Source organism: Callorhinchus milii, unplaced genomic scaffold, assembly GCF_018977255.1.
Source record: "Callorhinchus milii isolate IMCB2004 unplaced genomic scaffold, IMCB_Cmil_1.0 Scaffold5, whole genome shotgun sequence".
In the NCBI taxonomy this organism is placed as follows: domain Eukaryota; kingdom Metazoa; phylum Chordata; class Chondrichthyes; order Chimaeriformes; family Callorhinchidae; genus Callorhinchus; species Callorhinchus milii.
In genome coordinates, this window is record NW_024704746.1 from 51,644,914 (window position 1) to 51,661,494 (window position 16,581).

The following is a 16,581-nucleotide window of genomic DNA, read 5'->3' on the forward strand; positions in this document are numbered from 1 at the left end:
GATTGTTGAAAATTTTCATTCACATTAAGCTTTACAGTATATCCTGTGAAGCACTTTGAGACGTCTCAATGACATGGTGAGGTGCTGTCTCAAATGCAAGAATTATTAAAAAAAAGTACTGAACTCAAACAACATAAAAGCATAGTCACTGAATGGTGATATTTATCTGTTGAAACAGGTGAAGATGCCAAAACTTATCAGAAAAGAATGTTCAGCAGCTACAAGTCATAAAATTCAGGAAAATAAGAACTTCATGGAAGAATTAGTTAACCGTGAGTGGTGGACGAATACAAGTGAGAGCATCACATGCACGTCAGGTGCTGAGCGCATCCAAGGAGAGGGCAGGTTAAATGACCATCATAGCCGGAGTTTGGATCACATACAGCCAATTTCTCCACCTATGCATCCATCTAGCAAAAGGGCGCTGACCAACCCACCCCCTGTGAGCAATCAGGCAACTAAGGGTAAGTTGATGCATTTTCTCTCAACTCAGCACATCCTGAAGTAGCAAATCCCCACTATCACCAGAATCAGCACATCCTGAGCAAGTCCACCCTCTTCCCAAGCATGCTCTGAACCACAAAACAAGAAAATCTCTGGCTAAAATTTCATTTTTAAAGGCTACTTCAAAGTGCTCACCAGTGATTTAATATATTTCAATAAAACGCAACTTGTAAAGTCTGCTAAAGACAAATTTGTGTGAACCATTTGCTGCACCAAAACAGGATGCTAAATTTGGATATTTAGTTTTGCTTTGACGATAATCTGATGCCAGTTGCCTCCTATTCCAAATATCTTGATTTTTGCCAGTAATCTCTTGTATGGCACCCTATCAATGAAGTGTAAGAGGCAATCCTGATTATTTTGTGGATGCGGCTGCAATTAACAGATCAGGAACTCGCTGGTTTGCATCTTAGTGAATGCTGAGTTTGCAATTGACATCTTGATTTGCACAGATCAGCTGAATTGGGCCTGACCTTTCCGGTGTTAGGAAGGAGAAAAACAGTGGCTTCCTGCTTCTGGTAATTCCACAGCCCCATCTGGGTGGAGAAAGCCTTCTGCAGCTGAGTGGTCCACTGAGACTCACACGTGAATAAGGACCACTTGGGACAAGGACAAGTGGATAATGGATCACCATTTGTCCCATTCAGTGTGTACCACTGCTGCTGTTTGCTTTTGTTTCTTTTTTTTCAATTCCACTTTTCAGCTTATGCATTGTATCAATTCATGTATTGCTACTCTGGTCTTATTTAATTCCTGTTTGAGTAAGTTCTGTCGATTGACTTCAATGACTTCTCACCAAGTAGCAATTTAGAGTGAAGATAGTTACACCACTAAACTTCTTTGGGACTTGGAAGTCAGCTGGTGGTTGGAGATAGTTTAAAATGGCTGTGTTTGTTTTTTCACACTTTAATGGCGTCATTTCTGTTCTCATAGGCAAACGTCCAAAGAAGGGGATGGCGACTGCAAAGCAGCGACTGGGAAAGATTCTGAAGCTGAACAGAAGTGGCCGCCTCTTCCTCTAGAATAAGCGTGCAGTGACACTAGCTCTGTCCAGAACAGGATCCAGACGCTGTTGGTTCCTTGTTAAACACATGAATGCTCGTGCGGTCAGGTGGGCACAGCCTGAGGACGCATTGTGGATGTGCACTGTGTAAGAACCGGCGAGCAATAACGGAGAAGAGAGAGGGAGAAAATGGAGAGGAATCTTAAAACAAAAAGTTCAGGGTTTGCTTATATTTTTGAAGAGAGTAGTTTTCTTGTTCTGTCGAAGTCGTTGTTTCTCTCGATGTATAATTTATTTCATCCAAATTTATTTTTTGCCCATTAATTTGACAGCTTTGAATGATTTTTTTTTAAAAATAGCTATTTATTGAGACATTTCAGTTCAGGTGAATAAGTTGGAGTTAATCATGTTCAGGCTTTTTCCACCCAATGAATTCATGACTTTTTAATTGTTAAAGTGAACAAACTGCTTGCAAAAGTTTTCAAGGGGTTTGCTGTTGATGCTTCTTGAATCTAGACTTCCGGAGTCCTTTGTCTCAGAACAGTGACAGGTGCTGCTTCCTTAGGATAAAGGAAAAGCTGATTCCAAGACATATGAGGGAGCTCATGCTGCCTTGTCTGAGCATATTCCTAATGCAACAGTCATGGATCTGAATCCGTTTTGTACAGCCTCGCAAACATCACATTGGACCAATATTTTGCTTGAGATACTGACTCCTATGGATAACTGTTCTACGAGTGATACTTCAGCATACTGTTTCATCAGCCCTAAATGATTATTTTTCTATTTTTGTTTGAAAGCCAACATTCAGCAGGATGCGGGAGAGCTGTTTCATACACTCTTCAACTTACTGCTGGACCAGCTACACAATCCACAAATAGTAAGTAGGAGTACTTTTGCTTTGCAGTTCCAGAGTCCCAAAGCTGGCATGAAAGGTGAATTTGAAGACTCACTTTTCACCGACTCCAGACATCACCTGTGTCAATGTGCATTCTACATTTGTGTGGATGCCTTGACATTGCATAAATTTCACAATGACGTAATGGTGTTGTATTATGTTGCTCAGTCTTTCGAGCTCCAAAGAGAAAAGTCAGTTTATCAAGCCTTTCTCTATAACAGCACTTCCTCAATCCAGGCAACTTCCTGGTGAAACTTGCTGCACTGTCTCCAGCACCTGAACATCTTTCCTATTATTAGGAGCCTTTTTCCTGTATTCTGTTCCCCAGCTATAAATCCCAAGTTCCCAATGACGTTTTAATGGCCTCATCCACCTGGGTCACTGCCTTCAGCGACCTGTGAATCTGTACAATACTATATGAATTTACATTAAATCACACTTTCACATCAGGAGGATGTCTCAAAGTGCTGTACTCCTCAATGCCTCAGTTCTTCTACCCCTTTCAGATTTACCTGCTTCAAGTTAGATATTCTTCCTGTTTTCCCCCTGAAATGACTTACCTAACATCTTTTTTTATTGAACTCCATCTGCGACTTGTCTGCCCATTCAGTCATCCTATCATTATCTGTACCTTATTTTGATCTTCCTTGGTATTTACTATCAACTGCAAACTTCTCCCTCGATTCCTAGGTCCAAATCATTTATATATAGAGTGAAGGGTAGTGGCCCCAGAACAGATCCCTGAGGAACACTACTCACCACATCTATCCAATTTGATTAATTGCCCTTAACCTCTAGTCTGTTTTTCCCTTGTAGCCACTTATCAATCCATTTGACCATCTTTAATATGCCAATATGCCCTGACCTTAGCCGGAGGTCGCTGTGTGATACCTTGTGAAAAGCAGTCTGAATCCCTGTTCACCACATCTCCTGCATGTCCCTCATCAACAGTTTTTGTTGTGTATCTTTACTGCTCACATTCTTGCATTCTCTTTGGGAGTGCACACCCCACATGGAATTTCTCATTTAAGGATTATTCTTATTTTTTTGTTGCACTCATCATGAACGATTGCTTCTCACATTGTTGCTCTCAAGATATGTGTGCTACTTGCATTGTTACTGTCATTGCAGATGTTTGAACCTCACATTGTTGGTCTTATTAATGAAGTGTGCACCTCGCATTGCTACACTCATTGTGGATGGATGCTGCTTGCATTGTTACTCTCATGGCAGATGTGTGCTCCTGGCATTATTAATCTCATTGCAGAAGCGTGCGCCTCATATTGTTACTCTCTAATAAATCATTGCAAATCCATGCTCCTCATACTGTTACTCTCATTGCAGATGTGTGCTCTACATATTATTTATTATTACTCGTACTGCGAGTGTGTGTGCTCCTGACATTGTCAAGTTTTCCACATCTATTTGTTTGGTTCATGTCCTTAACAGTCTGCAGAAATGAAGGCTCTGTATGAAATCAGAGTGGAGCAGTTTGTGAAGTGTCAGGTGTGTGGTGTTGTGAGCGAGAAGCAGAGCCGCATGATCAGCCTCCCTCTGCAGGTTCCTGAAAACCATCCACATCTTAATCTGGTAGGTGTAACCAGGTACAATTTTATAGTGTTTAGAAAAATAGAACTACAGAGATAAGCAATAAACAATGGGATGAGTTGTAGTAAGTTTAGTAGAGCTAGACAACCACATATTTCTCTGCGCTGATGCTGAGATCCTGATCCTGAATTGATGCTAAAATGTTGTTGAAAATTTTCAGTTGTGCACATATATACATTGTAACATTATTACATGGTTTTACTCAAGTGCAGGTATAAACTAACTATGATACAGATAATTACATGAATAAAGAAAGACACATAAACAGAGTAGTAAGTCAGAGGGACATACATTGAGCAGGCAAGAAGAGGGATCACAATGTAAGTCAGACTTCCAATTATGAGTACAGTACCTACTCCAGTACCTAAGCACACAACAACAACAACAACTTGGATTTATAAAGCACCCTCCACACGGACAGCGCCTCAGAGCGCTTTACAGTAACGGATCCTGGCGCCGAGCCAGGGGGATGGGGAGAAAGGTGACCAAAGGCGCGGTCGAAGAAAAGGTCTTCAGCAGAGACCTGAAAATAAGAAGAGAGGGAGTGAGGCGAAGGGAGTGAGGAAGGGAATTCCAGAGCCTCGGGGCATAGTGGCTGAAGGCACGGCCGCTGAGGGTGGAGCGGAGGACTCGCGGGACGAGGTGGAGGCCAGACCCGGAGGAACGAAGGCAACGGGTACTGTTTTGAGGAGAGAGGAGGTCAGAGAGGTGGGGGGGTGCAGAGGAGTGGAGGGATTTGAATACACGGGTGAGGATCTTGAAGTCGATTCTCTCTGGGACAGGCAGCCAGTGCAGTCTGGCAAGGACTGGGGTGATCGGGGAGCGGAGTTTTGTGCGGGTAGGAATGTGGGCAGCAGAGTTTTAATGATCTGGATTTTATGGATGGTAGTGGATGGGAGACTGGCCGAGAGGTGACAAAGGCATGGACTAGGGTTTCAGCAGCTTTCGGAGAGAGGTATTGGCGGAGACGGGTGATGTGTTGGAGGTGGAAGAAGGCGGTGCTGGTAAGGGACTGGATGTGGGGGAGGAAGGATAATTGGGGGTCGAACCAGACACCTAGGTTGCGTACGGGTTTGGAGAGTTTTAGGGGGAGGTCGGGTAGATGGAGGAGGTGAGAACCGTGAGATTTTAGATGTTGACGAGAGCCAAAGAGTATGGCTTCCGTCTTGTCAACGTTCAGCTGAAGGAAATTTGCGCTCATCCAGCCCCTGAGATCTGACAGGCAGGCTGACAACATCAGGGGACTGGGGGTCGCAAAGAGAGGTTGCAAAATAGAATTGGGTGTTGTCTGCGTACATGTGGAAATGTACCCCAAGTTTGCGGATGACCTCCCCAAAAGGGGGCATGTAGATCAGAAAGAGGAGGGGGCCAAGGATGGATCCTTGGGGTACCCCGCAGGTGACCTGGTGAGAGCGGGAGGGGAAGCCGTTTGAGCAGATGTACTGCTGGCGGATCGTGAGGTAGGACTCGAACCAGGCGAGTGCAGTTCCACTGAGGTGGATGATGGAGGAAAGGCGGTGGAGGAGGATGGGATGATCAACTGTGTCGAACGCAGCGGAGAGGTCCAGGAGGACAAGGAGGCAGAGGGAGCCCTGGTCACAGATGGAGAGGATGTTGTTTGTGGCTTTAATTAGCGCAGTATCTGTACTGTGGGCAGGGCGGAAGCCAGACTGCAGGGGTTTGAAGAGGGAGTGGGAGGAGAGGTGTGCGCGAAGTTGATTGGCACGCTGGTTTAGCCCTGCTCTGTACTTGGATACTTTACCAAGGGCATAGATTTTCTGCCTGGATGTTGTGATAACTGTTTTCTTTGATGTTTGCAGGAAAAGTCTCTGAAAATGTTTTTTCAGCCTCAGAATTTAACTCAAAGAAACGCATGTTTCTGTTGGAAATGTGAGAAGAGAACTGCAACACTACAGGTACTGGGGTCAGAGAAGGTGTGGGATTAGCTGCAGTCATATGCTCAGTGGCCACTTTCAAAGCCTGTAAACATAATACAAAATAACATTTTCACATTCAATATATTTATGCTCAGGGAGATGAGGTGGGAGTGAGAGAGTAAATGGGCCAGAGTGAGCAAGGCGGAGGGATTGTGGGAGAGTGTTCCACTGTTTCCAGTTGTAGTGGCTGAAAGAGCGACATCCAATGGTGGAGTGGAGGGTACGAGGGACAAGCAGGAGGCTGATGCCAGTCGAGCAGAGGTGCCAGGTGGCGGATTGGGGAATGAGGAGGTCGGAGAGGTAGGGAGGTGCCAGGGAGTGAAGGGATTTGAACATGAGAGTGAGGATCTTGAAGTCAATCCGTTCGGTGTTGGGGAGCCAGTGGAGCCCGGCCAGGACTGGTGAGATGGAGGTATGGAGTTTGGTGCAGGTAAGTATTCAGGCAGTAGAGTTCTGAATGAGCTGGATTTTTTAAATAGCGGAGCCAGAGAGACAAGCGAGGAGTGCGTTTGAGTAATCCGGATGGGAGGTGACAAATGCATGCACGAGGGTTTCGGCTGCATTTGGGGTAAGGTGCGGTTGGAGGCGGGCAATGTGGTGGATGTGGAGGAAGGCGGTCCTGGTCAGGGACCAGATGTGGGGGAGAAAGGACAGCTGGAGGTTGAACTGGACGCCTAGATTGTGTACTGGTTCGGTGAGTCTGAGGAAGAGACCAGGGAGGTTGAGGAGTTTAGATTGACAGGAGTGAAGATGTTGATGGGAGCCAAGGAGTATGGCTTCTGTCTTGTCCACATTCAGCTTCAGGAAGTTTGCACTCATTCAGACCCTGATGTCTGCCAGACAAGCTGATAGAACCAGCTGGAGGAGGCAAAGTAGATTTGTGTGTCATCCGCATACATGTGGATGATACTCTTTAATATTTACATGCTCCCCCTTGGTGACATCATCCGCAGACATGGGGTCAACTTCCACATGTATGCGGATGACACCCAACTCTATCTTTCTGCCTCTACCCTCAACTCCAGGACCACTGCTGTCCTGACAGACTGCCTGTCAGACATCAAGTCCTGGATGAGGGCAAATTTCCTACAGTTAAATATGAACAAGACTGAGGCCCTCCTTATTGGTTCACGCCAGCGCCTCAGCACCTTAGGCTCTGGCAATATCAACCTCCATGGTTGCACACTACACCTCACCAAACCAGTCAGGAACCTTGGTGTCTTGTTCGACGCTCAACTGTCTTTTCTTCCCCACATCCAAGCCAGTGGAGTCCTGTAGCTCAGTGGTTAGAGCACTCGCTTTGCAAGTGAGAGACCTGAGTTCAATTCCAGGCAGAGGACGAAACCTTGGGCAAGTTTCCTTACTCCACACAGAGCCTAATAATAATCCCTCCAAAACCCCAAACAATAATAAATTGGTCATTTTCAATCTACGACTGTTTGTGGGGCAATGCGTTCGCCCACAAATATACAGTCAATTCACTTTACAGTGTGTTCTGTGAAGCTCTTTGGAACGTCCTCCCGATGTGAAAAGCGCTATATCAAATGCAAGGATTATTATTATTATGACCTGCTCTGCCTTCCCTCACCTCCGTAACATCGCCCAACTCCACCGCTACCTCACCCCTCAGGCCACTGAAACTCTTGTTCATGCCTTCATCACCTCCAGGCTCGACTATACGAACGCACTGCTTGTCGGCCTTCCCAACTCCTCCCTCCACCGGCTGCAGATAATCCAGAACTCTGCAGCCCGTGTCCTCTCCCGCACCAAACTCCGTGACCCCATCTCCCCCATTCTTGCCTGACTCCATTGGCTCCCTATCCTTCAGAGGATCCAGTTCAAGATCCTGGTCCTCACCTACAAAGCCCTCCATGGCCTCTCCCCACCCTACCTCTGTGACCTCCTAACCCCCTACCAACCCGCCCATTCCCTTCGCTCTGCAGGCTCTGACCAGCTCCACATCCCTCGACCCACCGCCCTACCATTGGCGGGAGAGCCTTCAACCACTCTGCCCCCAACCCCTGGAATTCCATCACCCAGTCACTCCGCCTCACCCCCTTCTTAACCTCCTTCAAGTCCCGCCTCAAGACCCTCCTGTTCGGCCATCCCCCTTCCCCTCCCTTCCCTTCTCCCCTGCTGACCCCAGCTCGGGTCTGAAATGCTGTACACTATCCAGCACCTTGGGATGTCCTCCTGACGTGAAAGGCGCTATACCAATGTAATCTTGTTGTTGTTGTTTACCCCGTGTCTGCGGATGACATCACCAAGAGGGAGCATATAGATGAGGTAAAGAAGGGGTCTAAGGATGGAACACTGGTGTATTACCCTCAGTTGGACACATTATGCCCAGGATTAAAACAAAATGCATTTGTTTAGCACCCTTTGAACATTGAACATCTCGGAGCGCTGAACAACGGCATAGTTTCACCCTGTGCTGGGGAGAAAGGGGAGGTGACCACAGACATGGTCGAGGAGAAAGACTTCAGATATGATTTGAAGATTTGCAAAGTAGAGGGATTGAGGGAGGGAGTTCTAGAGGTTTGGGATGTTGTGGCTGAAGGCACGGCCACTGAAAGGGAAGTTGAGTGGTTGAGGATCACACGGAGGCCCAAGCTGGCTGAGCGAAGGAGGTGGGTGAGTGGAGTGAGCAGGTCGAAGAGGTTGGGGATGCTAAGGCACAAAGTGATTTGTATGTGAGTGTCAGATTCTTGAAATAGATCCATTCTGAAACAGATTGCCAATGGAGCCTGGGGTGTTGGAGGTAAGGAGTTACCCTCTGTATGACCCACTCCAGCATGCAGATCATCCTCTTCATGACACAATCCAGTCTGCACACTACCTTCTTGTGATGTATACTGTTGTGTTCTGGGTGCGTCAGAAGATCTCATTCAACTGTAAAGTACTCTGCTCGAATAGCTAAGGGCAGCATTTTCCAGGAGTCCCTGCAGGTGTATCATAGTTTAATAACATTATTTGGTGCCCATGAAATCTTAGGATTTTTAAAAACTTTTATAAAAAATCTGCCTCTATTGTCTGTTTATAGAGTAGACCTTGTACAGAATACAACTGCCAGGCGCATATCAGATCAATTCTGTTTCTTGTTTTTTCTCCAGGGCTTCAAGCTGTTTTCGCTGCCCTCCATTGTAAACTTCCACCTGAATCGGTTCTGCCATCGTTTGGACGGTTTCACACGTAAAATCAACAGCACACTTGAATTCGATGAAATTCTGGATCTCAGTAAATTTCCCATCTCAGAAAAGGTCCTGAGCCAGAGAAAGAGCCAGGTGAGGTTTTGAGATTGTGTGCACACTGGCTTTAATAACAGCTGCTACTCCTTGGACTGTTCCAGATGAGATATACATTCTGAACTTAGCAGTGCGGTCCACAGAGAATTGTAGAATATTCCAGCACCATCACAGAAGGTCAATCCTGTGCTGGTGGACCACCTTTCCACAAGCCTCCACCCAGCCAATGTCTTTCTCCACATGAGGCACTTATTCTAATCCCACTCTCCTGATAATTGACCATACCCTGTATTATTCCTCCCCTAATGCAATCTATAAAATTCTCCTTTAAAACCATTTGAAGACTCTTGATCGACTATGGCACCTCTGATGTTTCAGTCTGTCTCAGTTGGTAGCACTCTAGCCCCTGAGTCAGAGGTTGTAGGTTCAAGCCCCACGTCAGGACTTTAAACTCATATTGTTTCAGCTGACACTCAAATGAGGGTGCGCTCCATTGTTGGAGTGACATTTTTTAAATGTTAAACAAGGTCCCATCTATGTCTGTTGAGGTGGATGTTATTATTCCAAAAGAGAGATGAGGTTTTCCTAGTGCTCCTACCAACAATCCCCCAAATAAAATTGATTACTCACATCATGGCTGCAGTCACATTTCACATACAAAATACACTATCAGTGTGCTTTACAGTAAATCCTGTGAAGCGCTTTGAGTCATTTTGACAATGTGATAAGATGCCATATCAAATGTAAGGGTCAATATTATTTCTGTTTCATCAGATCCACAAGAAGATTTTATTTTCCCTCCTGCCAGATATTTTGTGGCTCCTGAAGAGTGTGAATGAAAAACAAAAATGACTTTCTCTTTTGGGTTGTTTTCACTCTTTGAACAACAGATTTTTGCATAAACCAAAGTTACATTGCATTTTAATTTAGCATTTAGTTTTAATTTGCATTTACCTGACCTAATTCTTTCAGAAAATGTTTATATTTTTTACTGTGGCAAAGAATTCCACATTCCTCACAAGATTCTGTATAAAGTTATTTTTTTCTCACTTTCATTTTAATTCTGTGATCTTTAATCAATGCCTCTCATTGACATACTGTTTCAACTATTTATTGTGTCATAACCGTTTGTAAGCTTGAAGACCTTGATCTGATCACCCCTTAACCTTCAGTGAAAAAGTCACAACTTCTCAAGTCCTGCTTCACAACTGAAAACCCTCAGCCCTGGAAACATCCTATTCATTATGCACTGTTTTGTCCTGGTAGCATCTGAGTGATTTCAAATGATAGTGATGAACTCAGTGTGTATTCACTGCTATGGGTGATGCTGTAATATTTCCTGCTGTGAGCAGACTGTCAGATTTTTACAACACAACTTTGGTTGTATTTTACAGAGTTATTGGCTATATGAGCTGTTTGCAGTAATTGTCCACATGGGATCGGCAAACTTTGGACACTACATAGCATACGTGAAGTATTTTGAAGATAAAAAGTGGTACCTCATTGATGATTCCTCCGTCCATTCGGTAACATTCTTTCAGTTGATGTTTTTTTCCTGTATATTCATATTAAACAAAGAGGAAAAAGAACCCACTCTGCTGCATTTCATCTTTTTTGACCATCACCCCAATCCTTGCCAAGCTCCACTGTCTCCCTGTCTCCAAAAGGATCAATTCAAAGATCCTCACATGCCGTAGCACCTCCCTATCTCTCTGACCTGCTCATACCCCACTCCTCTGCCTTCCCCCTTTGCTCAGCAGACACAGGACTGCTGCGCAACCCCTAATCGCTCTGCGCCACTGTCAGTGACTGTGCCTTCAGTCACTCCATCCATCTACCTCGCTGCCTTTTTATCTTTCAATGCTACCTTAAGACCTACCTCTTTAGTGTGCGTCCTGGGAGAAGTATTCTTTACATAAAGGATAATGATGAAGCAACAAATAATATAGGGACTGATTCATATTGTTTCATTGATAGGTGCAATGGGAAGCTGTAAAGGAGACCTTTGGCTCCAAAAGGTGAGTCATTTTTCTTGCAGATTTTCTTGTTTTAAAAACGCAACTGTCATTTGCAAAGCATGCCTGCTTGGATTGTTCGATAATTTACAACACTTATGCACCCATACATTTTATACATCTATAAATCTTTTATTCTTTACATTAAATATCTATACGTCTCGATTGGGTCAGCCAACATTTCACTCTTAGGGACTTGTTATTCTACATATAAACCACCCAACCTCTTGATTAGATTATAGCATGTGACTTGCTCCTGGAGATCTGATGTTCTGTAAATAAATTTAGTCCAGAATCATGGACTAAATTCTAGCCTGCAAATCATTTTTAGGAATCCCTTATTCTATATAAAAAAAAGCTCAACCCTCAATTAGATTCAATTCTGTAACTCACTCTTGGTTCTGCTGTCAGGAAGCCCAAGCATGAAGTCCATGTTTCTTCCTTCTCCTTTGCTGAGTCTGGTTTGGTATTTCCTGTCATTGACCAGGCTCCCATTGTTTATCTCTGTGCTTTGTAAAGGTTGAGGGATGTTCACTGCAGTTTTGTGGATGATTGTATTTTCTTATTCAGGGGTCAGACTGCATATTTGCTGCTCTATAGGAAAGCAGAGCAAGATGCAGGTGCCAATACCCACTGAGTTGATGGACGTAAAGGCTCTTGCTATTCTGAAAAACCGAGAGTCTTTCACCAGTCGCTGATTCTTCCTGCTTTGAGAATGAAGATTCCTGTATTCTGCTGGTTATGGCCAGCAGTTTAGCTTCACAACTATGACTACATCATTTCATCTGTCTGAGGTGCAGCTGCTGTTTCTCATCTGTGTTTCAGAGTGCAGGGCTCTGCTGTTTCTGAGCTAATGCCCAGGACTTTAGAATAAATTGGGAATAATTACAAGTAGGTGAGGCAGTGGATGGTTACAACAACAACAAGATTCCATTTATAGAGCCCCTTTCACGTCGGGAGGACGTCCCAAGGAGCTGAAATACATTAATAAATACATTTGAATATTGGGGGAACCTTCATACCTGATTTGTACATTTACGAATTATGAATTTAAAGCTTTTGCTGGTCTTTAATCCCACAAGGCAATTGCACTCCTTGTCTTTCAAACCCACTGTGAAAAGGTGGATTGAGAATATCAGTGAATGAAGAGTCAGTGAATGAAGATGGTGGCTTGAGATAAATACAGTCGTGGTAAATGTATTGTGTGGGAATAATGGTGATATAGGTGGTTGGTAGATGATACATTGCTGAAGTTCAATAAAGACGGAATGTTTTAACCAATTTGGAAAATCTATTTTAAAAAATCATCAAATAAGTAATAATGATGGTCTCTTGTTCCATTAACCAAACGGTTGAAGCAATTTCCTGTTGCTAACTAGGATCTTGCGATAGGATTTAAATTTATTCATGCTTAGTCTCTTTAGTATCCATCATAAACCACACTGGTGGTCTCACAGGTAAGATCAGTTTCAGCAAGCCATTACACTTGATTCTGCGTGAATTTGTGGCAGCCCATCCTCAGTCCCAATAGCGTTTGTGATGACGGAAAAAAAATTGAGAAAGCCGGCAACAAGAATTAAAAGAGAGATTAGAAAATAATATTTACACTAACAATGGTTGGAATGAGAAATAATTTTCTTCAATTGTAATTGAAGCAGCATCCATAATTTCTTTTTACAAGGAATTTAGATAATAATAATAATAATCCTTGCATTTGATATAGCACCTTATCACTTCTTCGAGACATCTCAAAACGCTTTACAAAATGTACTGTAAAGTGAATTGACTGTATATTTTGAGGGCGAAATGCAGCAGCCAATGTGTCCCACAAATAGTCGTGAATTGAAGTGACCAATTTATTATTGGGTTTTTTTGGAAGGAATTATTAACCCCGGAAAAGCAATCCGCCAATCGACTGACAACCGGGTTCCTGCTTACTACTAGGTAAACAGAGGCGTGTGGTGTAAGGAAACTTGCCCAATGTTTCGCCCAGCTGGGAATCGAACCCAGGTCTCTCGCTTGTGAGGATGAATGCTCTAACCACTGAGCTACAGGACTCCACCTGAATGCTTGAAGGGGAGGAATTTTAAAATTAAGCAGAAAAGTGTGAGGAGATCACACTTTGCACAGATTGAATTAATTGAGGGAGGATTTTGGCAAACAACTTTAAGACATGGTGATGAGAAGTGAGCCAAAGAGATCAGCTTTCTTTTCAGAAGTAAGTTACCAGAACAGAAGGTTAGTGAGAAGGCATTCTACAACTCATTTACATTAGTTTTCGGGTGAATTGGGTAAAGAGGAAATTGGCTCAGTTGGTAGCACTCTCGCCTAGGAATCAGAAGGTTATGGGTCCAATAGTCTTGACTTGCACTCCAAATCAATGCTGTAGGTCTTTTCCACCACTAACCATCTCCTCTGTCCACCTTCCCATACCTCGTCCATCCTCTCCTCAAACTCCAACTGTGAGGAGATGCTGGATTTCCTTGAATCTAAAATTGAGGGGATACGTTCAGCCACCTCAGCCCCCTCCACAGCCACCCCCGCATCACCTCTCCCTCATGACCCACCCACCCCACCCTATACTCCTTCGACCCAATCTCTCCCTCCTTCCTCACCACGACTGTCCGCAAACTCAAACCCACCACCTGTTCCCTCGATCCCATCCCCACTTCTCTCCTCGTCTCCCAGCTCCACCTTCTGCCCCCCACCCCCTCTCCTGTCCGATGTCATCAACCTCTCCCTGTCCACTGGTTCAGTTTCCACCCCCCTAAAAACAGCCGTCATCACCCCCATCCTGAAAAAACCTTCCCTGGATCCATCCCTCCTCTCCAGCTACTGCCCCATCTCTCACCTTCCATTCCTCTCCAAGGTCCTGAAACGAGTCATCTCGTCCCAGCTCTGCTCCTTTCTCCCTCGCCATTCCCTCTTTGAACGCCTCCAATCCCGCGCTGCCCACAGCATGGAAACAGCCCTGGTCAAGGTCACTAATGACATTCTGAACATCTGTGATCAGGGCTCCCTCTGTCTCCTTGTCCTCCTTGACCTCTCTGCCGCCTTCGACACTGTCGACCACTCCATCCTCATACACCGCCTCTCCGCTTTACTCAATCTTCACGGATCTGCCCTTGCCTGGTTCAATTCCTATCTCTCTCACCGTCTCCACTTCGTTGCCTCTAACGGTTTCTCCTCCAGCCCCCGCACTATCACATCTGGCGTCCCCCAGGACTCTGTCCTTGGCCCTCTCCTCTTTAGTATCTACATGCTCCCCTTTGGTGACATCATCCGCAGACATGGGGTCAACTTCCACATGTATGCGGATGACACCCAACTCTTATCTTTCTGCCTCCACCCTCAACTCCAAGACCACTGCTGTCCTGACAGACTGCCTGTCGGACGTCGAGTCCTAGATGAGGGCAAATTTCCTACAGTTGAATGTGAATAAGACTGAGGCCCTCCTGATTAGCTTGCGCCAGCGTCTTAGCACTTCAGGCTCTGGCAGCATCAACCTCCATGGTTGCACACTACAACTGACCAAGCCAGTCAGGAACCTTGGTGTCTTGTTCGACCCTCAACTGTTTTTCTTCCCCACATCCAAGCCATGACCTGCTCTGTCTTCCCTCACCTCGGTAACATCGTCCGACTCCACCGCTACCTCACCCCTCAGGCCGCTGAAACTCTTGTTCATGCCTTCATCACCTCCAGGCTCGACTATGCAAATGCACTGCTTGTCGGCCTTCCCAACTCCTCCCTCCACAGGCTGCAGATAATCCAGAACTCTGCAGCCCGTATCCGTGACCCTATCTCCCCCACTCTTGCCCGACTCCACTGACTCCCTATCCTTCAGAGGATCCAGTTCAAGATCCTGGTCCTCACATAAAAGCCCTCCATGGCCTCGCCCAACCCTACCTCTGCGACCTCCTAACCCCCTACCAACCCGCCCGTTCCCTCTGCTCAGCCGGCTCTGGCCTGCTCCACGTCCCCGACTCACCCGCCCCACCATTGGCGGGAGAGCCTTCAGCCACTCTGCCCCCAACCTCTGAAATTCCATCCCCCAGTCACTCCTCCTCGCCCCCTTCTCAGCCTCCTTCAAGTCCTGCCTCAAGACCCTCCTCTTCAACCATGCCATCGGCCACTCCACTTCCCCTCCTATCCCTTACCCCCCCCAGTTCGGGTCTGAAATGCTGTACTCTGTCCACCACCTTGGGACGTCCTTCCGACATGAAAGGTGCTATACAAATGTAATCTTGTTGTTGTTGTAAATGTGCTGCATTGTTGCAGATGCAGTCCATCGATGATGCATTAAAACCAAAGATCCATCTTCAGGTGAACATTAAAGATCCCAGGCCACTATTTAAAAAGAGAAAGAAGTTTCTCTGTGTCTCATGGCTTATCAACCAGATAAAGTTGGACATTCACTTCATGGGTGTTTGTGCTTCTTTGCTGTGTGCTAATTGAATGCTGGGTTTGCCTAAAAAAAATCACACTTTATTGTAAATCCTATAAATTGCTTTGATACATCCCCTGATGTAATAGATGGTGTATCAAAAGCAAGAATGATTTTATTTGATATAAACAAGGCCAATGGGAATGATTAGAGTGGGAGAGAATCGATTCACATCCAACTGAATCAGACGTGACCTAAACCATAGAAGCATAGAAATTACAGCATAGAAGGAGGCCATTCGACCCATCGTGCCTGTGCCAGCTCTTTGGAAAAGCTACCCAATCAGTCTCACTTCCCCACTCTTTCCCCATATCCTTGCAATTTTGTTCCTTTTCAAGTACTTATCTAATTCTCTTTTGAAAGTTGTTATTGAATCTGTTTCCACCACCCTTTCAGGCAATGCATTCCAGACTGTAACAACTCTCTGTCCAAAAAAAAATTCTCCTCCCCTCTGGTTCTTTTAATAATAATAATTATTATTATTTATCCAATTATCTTGAATTTATGTGCCCTGGTTACTGACCAGTGGTAACAGTTTTTCCCTATCTACGCTATCAAAACCCACTCATAATTTTGAACACCTCTATTAAATCTCCCCTTAACCTTCTATGCTCTAATGAGAACAATCCCAGCTTTTCTAGTCTTCACATAACAAAAGTCCCTGTTACCATTCTGGTACGTCTCCTTTCCACCCTCTCCAAGGCCTCAATATGCCGCCTAAAGTGTGGTGCCCAGAATTGGACACAATACTCCAGCTGAGACCTAACCAGTGACTTATAAAAGCATTGCAGAACTTTCTTGCTTTTATGGTCTATGCCTCTATTTATAAAGCTAATGATCCCATATATTTTTAACAGCTCTATCAACCTATCCTGCAATCTTCAAGACCTGTATATGTGAACCCCCAGGTCTCTCTGCTCATGTACC

The 16,581-nt window shown here is 45.0% G+C and overlaps 2 protein-coding genes across 4 annotated transcripts in view; both read left to right on the plus strand.

Annotated features, from left to right (window-relative positions):
* LOC103181879 (lysine-specific demethylase 7B) overlaps positions 1–1,837 on the plus strand; it is a 55,180-nt gene extending 53,343 nt beyond the window's left edge. For all 3 annotated transcript variants that reach the window (XM_007898650.2, XM_007898651.2, XM_007898652.2), the window contains 2 exons: positions 179–464; positions 1,438–1,837. In XM_007898650.2, the coding sequence (XP_007896841.2) occupies positions 179–464; positions 1,438–1,526 (375 nt within the window). In that variant the 3' untranslated portion in view covers positions 1,527–1,837. The remainder of the gene's footprint in view (positions 1–178; positions 465–1,437) is intronic.
* Positions 1,838–2,307: 470 nt separating this feature from the next.
* On the plus strand, positions 2,308–12,491 carry LOC103190351 (ubl carboxyl-terminal hydrolase 18; the record flags this gene model as incomplete). The annotated part of the gene is given in 7 exon segments (XM_042334934.1): positions 2,308–2,387; positions 3,855–3,995; positions 5,834–5,929; positions 9,064–9,234; positions 10,590–10,721; positions 11,173–11,213; positions 11,781–12,491. Coding segments are annotated over 7 exon segments (728 nt in total), but the record flags the coding sequence as incomplete, so codon positions are not given.
* Positions 12,492–16,581: the final 4,090 nt, after the last annotated feature.